Raw genomic sequence first — 12,008 nt, 5'->3', positions numbered from 1 at the left:
TTAGCAAAGCTATTTAATAGTTTCCTTAGTCTATCAACAGATTGGAAAAAGAAGATTCTTCTTTTAGAAATAAAAATTTTGTTTCTATGGTACAGTGTTTTACTGATTAGGCAAATCAGTAGGCTTTGAAATTCTACTTGAGTAAATATAAGAAAAGAACCTTTTCATCATCATGGACTGGTGCAGGGAGATTCCAGCAATTGGTAATCTTTAATGTAAGTCAGGCACGAGTGTTTCTTTGGTGGGAGCTTTGTGTTAAGTGCTGTGGTGAAGTTTGGCTTTCTTCAGTAGACATATCAAAAGGTGACAAATGAAGCTACGTCTGGCATAGTTGCTTTGTCCTGATAATGAGAGCTAATAAATGTATGGAGCATGTCCCCCAAATTTGAGAGTCATAGTGGCATTTTTAGTAAAATATCACAGGCTCATTGTTAAGGATGGTGTTTTGGTTATCTACTGTTATATAACAACTGCATCAAAACTTAGAGGCTTAAAACAGTCATTTATTTTGCTCACAGTCTTGTGGATTAGGAATTTAAGAAGAATTTGCCTGGGTGGTTTGTCTCATAGCCATGTGGCACTAGCAGGTTTGGGGATTGGAAGGTCCACTTCCAGATGGCTTCTTTGGTGCTTGGGGTCCTTAGTTCCCTTACCGCCAAACTGGTGGCCCATTTTCTAGGACCTCTCTACAGGGCTATGGCTTCTCAGGATGGACACACTTTTTACATGGTGGCTGGCTCTTGAGAGTGTTGGTTAAAGTAGTCACAAGATCCACCCAGGTTTAAGAGGGTGGGGAAATGGACTGTGCCTCTTGATGGGGGAGTGGCGGAGTCACAGAAGAGCAAAAAGGATGGGCACTATTTTGTGGCCATCTTTAGGAAATACAGTCTGCCACAGTCTTACCTCTATTCTTTCCCTAGTCTGCATATCACCATCGTACTAAATTACCTCTGTCTCTTTGCTGTATAAACATTGGTGATGTCTTAGGGTTTTGTTAAGCTCAATAAAAAAAAAATTCATGCTCTATTATTGTTCAAATTATTTTATATGAATAGACCAAGGAGCAAAATCATTTATTTCAGGTTAGAATTTTTCTTCTGTTGTTTGGTAAGGTTCTTTGTGAGGTAAAAACATGAAGCCAACTCGCATCAGGGTCCATAATTAGAAAGATATCTCTTTAGTACTGTTTATGACTTTTTAGAGTTACACAGTCTTTGTTTAATGGACAAAATATAAATAATCATAAGATTCTTATGATTGGGTCCCAGTCAGGGGTCAAAAAAGAGAATTTATTTAACTGAAATTAAGTTCTGGAACTTTTTTTAGTCCCAAACTCATATCAGAGTTTCTCGTGGTATCTCTTCCCATCACCAAACCAGAATAAGGAAGGATTATGGCTCATGTATACAAAGCAGTAAATAGTTATTTAGCAATAATTATATACTTACCACTTTGCCAAATGCTATGGGGGAAGTAAAAAATAGAAGGAGTGGCCCTCTCTTTGAAGAAGATTAGTTTCATTGTAGGGGGATAGGGCATTGACAATGGACAGTTAAACAGTATGAGTTGAAACACTGTATAGTGTATTAATACAGGTCATACCTGAGGTATTTATAGTAAAATGATTAATTAAATGATTAAGCACATAATTCCTATAGAAATTTGGAAGAGATAAAGGAATCAACCTAGATGCAGAAATCAGTACAGACCGTGTGGGGAAAGAAGTAGGACTTGAGGTGAGGCCTCTGGGGTGGTTAAGATTTAGGACCCTGTGCCTCCAGTGATGACTTCCTACATTATATCACATCCTGGCTGCTTGATAACGTGCTAAGGAGAAGACTGAGTTTTAGGAAATGGAAGAAGGCTAATGGCATGCTGTATCTAGGTTGAAGTATATCACCTCCCCCCTCCCACCCCAGTTTCTCACAGCTCTACAGTTCCAGTGTCACTAGCTCTTCAGAACTTGCTTTTATTTTATTATTATTATTAGTTTTTTCTTTTGCGGTACGCGGGCCTCTCACTGTTGTGGCCTCTCCCGCTGCGGAGCACAGGCTCCGGACGTACAGGCTCAGCAGCCATGGCTCACGGGCCCAGCCGCTCCGCGGCATGTGGGATCCTCCCGGACCGGGGCACGAACCCGTGTCCCCTGCATCGGCAGGCGGACTCTCAACCACTACGCCACCAGGGAAGCCCTATTTTATTATTTTTTTAAACTTTTTATTTTATATTGGAGTGTAGTTAATTAACATAGAACTTGCTTTTAATACTCAAAGATCCCGATATTCCCCAGTTAAGCTAACACATTTTATTAGGGAGAATATTAAGTGTTTGATGAAAGTATTTATTTATCTATCTATCTATCTATCTATCTGTCCCACGTGGCTTGCAGGGTCTTAGTTCCCCAACCAGGGATTGAACCCCAGGCCACGGCAATGAAAGCACCAGCCCCCAACCACTGGACTGCCAGGGAATTCCCTGATGAAAATATTTAATTTGATTAGAGTTTACTATTATTTGAGCGTATGGATATATAGTGAACACTGGGATAGTTTAGAACAGGAGCTGTTCTGTGGAGCCTGTTCAGTGCCTCAGAAAGGAGGGTAAATGGTGCTGAGAGGGCTGGGCTCTGGCTGCCCCTATCCCTTCTCCAACCTCCCCACATACATATCTCAATCAGGTTCCAGATAAGATTTCAGTTGGCAGAAAGATTTTATGGATTTAAAAAGTCTTCAAATGATTGCCTTAGAATTAGAATAAATAGGGTTGTTGAGGGGTACTTGTGGGAAGTGAAGCTTTCAGATATTGAGTCTTTTATGATACTTCTGATGCTGGCTGTAGGCCAGATTTTAAAATTGTTTGTGGCTGAAATAAATTGAGTACTTTTTGTGGACAAAACTGTGAGAAGGGCTTCCCTGGTGGCGCAGTGGTTGAGAGTCCGCCTGCCAATGCAGGGGACACGGATTCATGTCCCGGTCCGGGAAGATCCCACATGCCGCAAAGTGGCTGGGCCCGTGAGCCATGGCAGCTGAGCCTGCGCGTCCGGAGCCTGTGCTCCGCAACGGGAGAGGCCACGACAGTGAGAGGCCCGTGTACCACAAAACAAAGAAAGAAACAAACAAACAAAAAACTGTGAGAAAAGATTTTCATATTATTTCTAGGTTTTTGTTCTTGGCATATGCCTAGTTAACAATGTTGAGATCTTTTATCATAAAATAGGGATAGGCAAATTATATATTATTTTCTAAATATAAGAGATGAATTAGTTTCTAATTAGAATCTTCTAGTAATTTTGTGTGTGTGTGTTCTTATTTTATTTCCCATGCAGTTGAGGAAGATTGGGGGTGGGGGCTTTGGAGAAATTTACGATGCCTTGGACATGCTTACCAGGGAAAATGTTGCACTGAAGGTGGAATCAGCTCAACAACCAAAACAAGTTCTGAAAATGGAAGTTGCTGTATTGAAAAAACTACAAGGTAAGCTTCTTGTATGATATACCAAACAGTTTATAATTTATTGTTACCTTTGTGAACCTCAATTACATTCTCTATCAATTGAATATTCTGGTGTCAGCTTGGTTTAAACATGCTGAACGTTTTTCTTATGGAAATTTTATCACTAGTAGTTGTAGAAATACTGATTGCTTAGAGTAATTGGACTTTGGGAATTCCTTTTCATGGTGAGCAAGGATGAGAGAGAGTGAATAACCTGAAACATTCTGCTTTAGAAAGTGTTTTCATAATGTCTGTTATGGTAAAACTTGCCTTTTTAAAAAAATAGCCAAACATGAATACCTCTGAGTTGTTTCTACTTATGTTTTTGGATGTTAAACATGCTTTAATCCCATTAAGGAAGCTGCCTTCAAATCACACTGAAGGATGGATTAAAAATAATAGTATTTGTTATATGTTGATTTCATTAGCTTCAGTTTAATCGAATAACTCTTTCTGGCCCTGCCACCATTTTTGAGGTCCATTTTATGACTTGGATCCCTATTGTTTTACCACAAGCATAAATAACTTTTTTTCCGACATCAATCAAGTGATTAAAACCCTGAATACATGGCTAGTTTGATTCATCTTTGTATTTTCAGTTTATGACATAATCTAGTATTACTGATATTTAACTGTTTTATCTGAATCAAAATTAAATAGTGGTGATTAGCACATTAAATGATCTTGTTAAGCTCTAGAAGGTTTGATATTGCTATGGGACATTCATTAGCATCTAAAGGAATTTAGTACTAACATAGAGAGCAAAGGAAGTTGCTATAATTGGTAGAAAGAACTGTAGTTGGTAGAAATAGCAAGGACAAAATGCTGTGTATACTCTGGTTTCTCTTCAGATTGAATAAATCTTTCGCCTTTTACTAAAAAAAAAAATGCTATGTAGCTTAGGACTCTCAAATTCACGGCTGTGTAGTCTCTAGGGTGAATGTGCTATCTTTGTGAATCGCTGATGTGATGATGTCTGGAATTCTAGTAAATAAGTTTCTGATAAGTTAGTGAAATGTGTATTATGTATTGTGGCAACATCTATTCTTTTAATCATTGCTCTTTGCCTTAAGCTTTCTCATTGTCCGAGTTTCTCTACTAGTTGGCTCATTTCATTAGAGCATGATGCTAATAAAATTATAGTTCTGTTTAATAGTTACTTTTAGCCTAAACTTAGCTTTCCTAAAACATGGGAAATCAGGAAGACAGTGGATAGATCAGCACCCATTGTCACTACTAGAAAAAATGGATGACTGGAGAAGAAAGGATAGAGAAAAGGATGGTGTTCTCTTTTTCTCACCTTTTCTGCTTTTTCCCTATTTCTTTCGAGCTGTTTCCAGCTCAGCGAAATAGGGACCACAAACAGGTGCAGCTGGAGCTACCTCTTCGTGGTTTGCACGGATCCCAAGAGATCTGTTTTACTTTCAGCTAAGTCCATAAAGGGTATGTCAACATCAGCTTGGCTTGCACGGTGCTGCTTCACCTGTCTTTCTCCTACTTGGTCCTGAGGAGATGCTTCCAGATGAGGCAGGATATAGCTTTGTAGCCCTTTCAGTAAGTTCTCCTGCCTATTTTGGCCATGGTTTACTTAGCATTGTATGTGATAAAGCTTGAAGAACAGTTTAGTACCTTTTAATGGGTGAATTAGAGATCCTTGGATGTTGAGTCTGTCCTTTCCTTCTTATTTTATCTTTCGTACTATTACCTAAAATGTTTTTCTTTCTTGCTTATTACCACGTGACATCCTATTCCTCAGGACCCTTCACTTTCCAAAATAAGTAGATTTTTAATCTTTTGGTCTGTATTTCAATGGACAGCCCTTGACTTTCTTTTCTTGGCTTTCTGACTGTGCCTTCTGCATACTTATGCCTCACAATTTCTTTTTGTTGAAGGTGCTTTGGAATCTGTACACTTTGAGAACATTTTTATGGGGCTGAGCTGCTTGCTTCTGCCTGCCTGTTGGCATAATGATTTTCTTACTCAGTGACCCCAATAAAAAGACTAAATGTGCAAGGAAAAGGTATATAACCAGAGGCTAGCCCTTTATAGGATTGGTTGGTTTAAAGTTGATGTTCAATTTTTGATAACTGGTATAGGATTTATTTCTTCGTTTTTTTTTTTTTTTGCGGTACGCGGGCCTCTCACTGTTGTGGCCTCTCCTGTTGTGGAGCACAGGCTCCGGATGCACAGGCTCAGCGGCCATGGCTCACGGGCCCAGCTGCTCCGCGGCCTGTGGGATCTTCCCGGACCGGGACACGAACCCATGTCCCCTGCATCAGCAGGCGGACTCTCAACCACTGCGCCACCAGGGAAGCCCTGTTTCTTTGTTTTTTTATGATGAATTTAGCCTGAACCCTAAGGTTTGTTTCTTTTAAAAATCAATCCCCCTATTCAAAATTCTCATAATGTCTTTTCCTGGATTCCTTCAGTTCTGAGTTTTCTCCCAGTCTTTCCTGTACTTAACAATCCTAGATTTCCTCGGCTCGTGCATGACTCTCACAGTAGTATGTTCCTTTCTCATTGGCCCTAAAGTGCGAAGGCCTTAGCATTTTACCTCATCTTTCCTTCTTTTTTTTTTTTTCATCTTTCCTTCTGAATGACCTTCCCCACGCTACTATAGGAGATAACTCTCTTTTCAAAGCTCTCTGAAATATTCTGGATGTATATCCTACAATTCTCTATTGAATCAAGCTAAACTCCTGAATTATACGTGGGTTTTACAAATGAGTCTGAATGTTTTAGTCACTGCTCAACTAGACCACTTGTCTATAGGCCTCTTAGGTAGTACTTCTATACTCAGTTATTCTCTGAAGTTTCCTTATTAAATAGAACTGTAAAACTTATTAAGCTTTTCCCTTTATTAATATCATTGTTCAGAGCTACATCTCTATATAACCATTTATTTGTGTTTCTTCGCTCAGTTTATGACTATACTATCTTCAAATCTTTGTTTTCAATTTATTTGCTTTGACACTGTGCAAAGCGTTATTGCCTCCCTACTCTGTTAGATTCTTTTTTCTCTCTTTTCTCCCATCATAATAAATATTTTATAGGGACATTCTACCGATCTTTACTTCTCCATTTTTATGGTCTCTTGAACTCTATCTCACCGTACCACTCTTTTTTTTTTTTCATTTTAATAAATAAGTTTTATTTGCAGTGCTGGTAAAAGAGGGAAAAAAAACCCTTTTGTCCTGTGATTCCAAATCTGATCGCTAGTAATTCTGCAGTACCTACCATCAATACTTTTTTTTTTTTTTTGCGGTACACAGGCCTCTCACTTGTGGCCTCTCCCGTTGTGGAGCACAGGCTCCGGACGCGCAGGCTCAGTAGTCATGGCTCACGGGCCCAGCCGCCCCACGGCATGTGGGGTCTTCCCGGACTGGGGCACGAACCCATGTCCCCTGCATTGGCAGGCGGACTCTCAACCACTGCGCCACCAGGGAAGCCCCATCAATACTTTTTAAAAAGATAGATTTCCTTTCCAATCTTAACAAAATTTTATACATGTCTAGACTCCTGCAGTGAGACAGGCAAATCTTAAATTTGTTTTTCTCCCCTAAATTTTTATTATGAAAAATCTTAAATATACATAAAAATAGAATTGTATAATGAGCATTCATGTACCCGTTACTCAGCTTCGGTAAGTATCAGTGTTTGGCCAGGCTTGTTGCATCTATATCCTACATTTTTTCCCAGCTTGCTGAAGTATTTCAAAAGAAATCCTAGGCATCATATCATCTGTAAATACTTCAGTATGGGTCTTTATCTAATAGATAAGGTCTCCATTTTTATTTTTTAATGAAAATAGTCTTTATTTCAGAGTTATGAATTACAGGCCAGTAGGAAATCTGTAGGGTTGAGGTTGGGGCAGGGGTTTTTGGAAACATATCAAAAATTGACAGACATTACTTTGCCTGTAAGAGCTTTGTTGATGGTTGATGATTTTGTGAATCCATTAAATTATATCTATTGGAATATAGAAAGTCTTAGTCACTTATTCCCTACAAAGAAAAAAAAATGATATGAGAAGTAGCTTATGTTAAACATTAGGAAAATTTGGGGAAATCTGCATTATTGAGAAAGTGAAATTACTATGGAAACTCTTCAGGTGACCAGTTTTAAGAATGGATTGGAGAATCTCATTGGAGAGGAAGCCCATGTTCCAGTGTTTCTTTTTTTTAATTAATAGACTTTACTTTTTGGAACTGGTTTAGGTTTACAGAAAAAATGAGCAGTTTCTACAGTTTCCTCTATTAATAAACCCCATCTACAGTTTTCTCTATTAATAACATCTTGCATTAGTGTAGTACATTTGTTACAATTGGTGAACCATTATTGATACATTATTATTAACTAAAGTCCATAATTTACATTAGGGGACTCCTTTATTAATAACATAAACACTATAGTCTAAAACACCTAAGGAAATTAAGTTATTTCTCAGTACCATATAAAATCTAGCAGCCAGTGTTTAATTTCTCCCGCTATCTCAAAAATATCCTTTTACCATTGAGTTGTTCAAATCAAGTTTCACGTCACATGGTAGGGACATTGCATTTGGTTGACATCTCTCTTAAGTCTCTCTTAATATGTAAGAGTTCCCCCTCCCCTACTTTTTTTTTCTTTTAAATTTTGGCCTTGCCATTTATTTGTTGAGAAGTGAAGTTCTTAGTTTGATAGAATAGTTCACATTCTGGATTTCATTGATCACATCCTTGCAGTGTTGTTTAATGTGTTCCTCTATCCTCCACATTTCCTGTGAACTTGTAGTTAGACCCAGAGGCTTTTTTAAAAAATAAATTTATTTATTTATTTATTTTTGGCTGCGTTGGGTCTCCATTGCTGCGTGCGGGCTTTCTCTAGTTGCGGAGACTGGGGGCTACTCTTTGTTGCGGTGTGCGGGCTTCTCATTACGGTGGCTTCTCTCGTTGTGGAGCACGGGCTCTAGGTGCACGGGCTTCAGTGGTTGCAGCTCACAGGCTTTAGAGCTCAGGCTCAGTAGTTGTGGCACATGGGCTTAGTTGCTCCGCGGCATGTAGGATCTTCCCGGACCAGGGATCAAACCTGTGTCCCCTGCTTTGGCAGGTGGATTCTTAATCACTGTGCCACCAGGAAAGTCCTGAGTACATTGTCTTGATCCATTGTTTCTACAGGGGTTGCAAAATGGTGATTTTTCTTATTTTCTTTTTCCTTCCAAATTTCTGAATTGGAATTATTCTACAGAGTAGAACTTTATTTCATTAGCTGTTTGTTTCCCCTGAAATAATAGTTATTACAAGAAGGGTAGGATAAAGGCTTGAATTTTTTCCTTTTTATTTACCAATTTTTAGAATACCAAGTTGTGCCCTTTTGTGAATAGTGAAGTGTTTTTCGTTTGTTTTAAAATTTTATTTTATTTATTTTTTTTATACAGCATGTTCTTATTAGTCATCCATTTTATACACATCAGTGTATACATGTCAATACCAATCTCCCAATTCATCACATCCCCACCCCCACCCCCTGCCGCTTCCCCCCCTTGGTGTCCATACGTTTTTTCTCTACTTCTGTGTCTCAGTTTCTGCTCTGCAAACCAGTTCATTTGTACCATTTTCTAGGTTCCACATATATGCGTTAATATACGATATTTGTTTTTCTCTTTCTGACTTACTTCACTCTGTATGACAGTCTTTAGATGCATCCATGTCTCTACAAATGACCCAATTTCGTTCCTTTTTATGGGTGAGTAATATTCCATTGTATACATGTACCACATCTTTATCTATTCATCTGTAGATGGGCATTTAGGTAGCTTCCATGACCTGGCTGTTGTAAATAGTGCTGCAATGAACATTGGGATGCATGTGTCTTTTTTTTTCTTTATTTTTAGCTGCATTGGTCTTCATTGCTGTGCACAGGCTTTTGCTAGTTGCGGCAAGTAGGGGCTACTCTTCGATGTGGTGCGCGAGCTTCTCACTGAGGTGGCTTCTCTTGTAGCAGAGCCTGGGCTATACGCGGGTGGGCTTCAATAGTTGTGGCACGCGAGCTGAGTAGTTGTGGCTCACGGGCTCTAGAGCGCAGGCTCCGTAGTTGTGGCGCACGGGCTTAGTTGCTCTGCGGCATGTGGGATCTTCCCAGACCAGGGCGTGAACCCGTGTCCCCTGCATTGGCAGGCGGATTCTTAAGCACTGCACCACCAGGGAAGTCCCTGCATATGTCTTTTTGAATTATGGTTTTCTCTGGGATATGCCCAGTAGTGGGATTTCTGGATCATATGGTAATTCTATTTTTAGGTTTTTAAGGAACCTCCATACTGTTCTCCATAGTGGCTGTATCAATTTACATTCCCACCAACAGTGCAAGAGGGCCGCCTTTTCTCCACACCCTCTGCAGCATTTGTTGTTTGTAGATGTTCTGATGATGCCCATTTTAACTGGTGTGAGGTGATACCTCATTGTAGTTTTGATTTGCATTTCTCTAACAATTAGTGATGTTGAGCAGCTTTTCATGTGCTTCTTGGCCATCTGTACATGTTCTTTGGAGAAATGTTTATTTAGCTGTTCTGCCCATTTTGGATTGGGTTGTTTGTTTTTTTAATATGGGGCTGCATGAGCTGTTTATATATTTTGGAGATTAATCCTTTGTCTGTTGACTCGTTTGCAAATATTTTCTCCCATTCTGAGGGTTGTCTTTTCATCTTGTTTATGATTTCCTTTGCTGTGCAAAAGCTTTGAAGTTTCATTAGGTCCCATTTGTTTATTTTTGTTTTTATTTCCATTACTCTAGGAGATGGATCAAAAAATATCTTGCTGTGGCTTATGGCAAAGAGTGTTCTTCCTATGTTTTCCTCTAAGAATTTTATAGTGCCCGGTGTTACATTTAGGTCTTGAATCCATTTTATTTTTGTGTATGGTGTTAGGGAGTGTTCTAATTTCATTCTTTTACATGTAGCTGTCCAGTTTTCCCAGCACCACTTATTGAAGAGACTGTCTTTTCTCCATTGTATATCCTTGCCTCCTTTGTCATAGGTTAGTTGACCATAGGTGCGTGGGTTTGTCTCCGGGCTTTCTATCCTGTTCCATTGATCAATATTTCTGTTTTTGAGCCAGTACCATATTGTCTTGATCACTGTAGCTTTGTAGTCTAGTCTGAAGTCGGAGTCTGATTCCTCCAGCTCTGTTTTTTTCCCTCAAGAATGCTTTGGCTATTCGGGGTCTTTTGTGTCTCCATACAAATTTTAAGATTTTTTGTTCTAGTTCTGTAAAAAATGCCATTGGTAATTTGATCGGGATTGCGTTGAATCTGTAGATTGCTTTGGGTAGTATAGTCATTTTCACAATATTGATTCTTCCAGTCGAAGAACATGGTATATCTCTCCATCTGTTGGTATCATCTTTAATTTCTTTCATCAGTGTCTTATAGTTTTCTGCATACAGGTCTTTTGTCTCCCTAGGTAGGTTTATTCCTAGGTATTTTATTCTTTTTGTTGCAGTGATAAATGGGAGTGTTTCTTTAATTTCTCTTTCAGATTTTTCATCATTAGTGTATAGGAATGCAAGAGATTTCTGTGCATTAATTTTGTATCCTGCAACTTTACCAAATTCATTGATTAGCTCTAGTAGTTTTCTGGTGGCATCTGTAGGATTCTCTATGTGTCGTATCATGTCATCTGCAAACAGTGCCAGTTTTACTTCTTCTTTTCCAATTTGGATTCCTTTTATTTCTTTTTCTTCTCTGATTGCTGTGGCTAGGACTTCCAAAACTATGTTAAATAATAGTGGTGAGAGTGGACATCCTTGTCTTCTCCCTGATCTTAGAGGAAATGCTTTCAGTTTTTCACCATTGAGAATGATGTTTGCTGTGGGTTTGTCATATATGGCCTTTATTATGTTGAGGTAGTTTCCCTCTATGCCCACTTTCTGGAGAGTTTTTATCATAAATGGGTGTTGAATTTTGCCAAAGCTTTTTCTGCATCTATTGAGATGATCATATGGTTTTTATTCTTCAGTTTGTTAATATGGTGTATCACATTGATTGATTTGCATATATTGAAGAATCCTTGAATCCCTGGGATAAATCCCACTTGATCATGGTGTATGATACTTTTAACGTGTTGTTGGATTCTGGTTGCTAGTATTTTGTTGAGGATTTTTGCATCTATATTCATCAGTGATATTGGTCTGTAATTTTTTTTTTTTTTTGGTAGTATGTTTGTCTGCTATCTTTTGGTATCATGGTGATGGTGGCCTCATAGAATGAGGTTGGGAGTGTTCCTTCCTCTGCAATTTTTTGGAAGAGTTTGAGAAGGATGGGTGTTAGGTCTTCTCTAAATGTTTGAAAGAATTCACCTGTGGAGCCATCTGGTCCTGGATTTTTGCTTGTTGGAAGATTTTTAGTCACAGTTTCAATTTCATAACTTGTGATTTGTCTGTTCATATTTTCTATTTCTTCCTGGTTCAGTCTTGGAAGGTTATACCTTTCTAAGAATTTGTCCATTTCTTCTAGGTTATCCATTTTATTGGCATAGAGTTGCTT

General features: G+C 38.8%; 1 protein-coding gene across 4 annotated transcripts in view; it reads left to right on the top strand.

Moving 5' to 3' along the window:
- TTBK2 (tau tubulin kinase 2) overlaps positions 1–12,008 on the top strand; it is a 144,983-nt gene that overhangs the window by 37,163 nt on the left and 95,812 nt on the right. For all 4 annotated transcript variants that reach the window (XM_067744706.1, XM_067744735.1, XM_067744717.1 and 1 more), the window contains exon 3: positions 3,326–3,473. In XM_067744706.1, the coding sequence (XP_067600807.1) occupies positions 3,326–3,473 (148 nt within the window). The remainder of the gene's footprint in view (positions 1–3,325; positions 3,474–12,008) is intronic.

This window comes from Pseudorca crassidens, chromosome 1, assembly GCF_039906515.1.
Source record: "Pseudorca crassidens isolate mPseCra1 chromosome 1, mPseCra1.hap1, whole genome shotgun sequence".
NCBI lineage: Eukaryota > Metazoa > Chordata > Mammalia > Artiodactyla > Delphinidae > Pseudorca > Pseudorca crassidens.
This window is presented reverse-complemented; position numbering and strand designations above follow the sequence as displayed.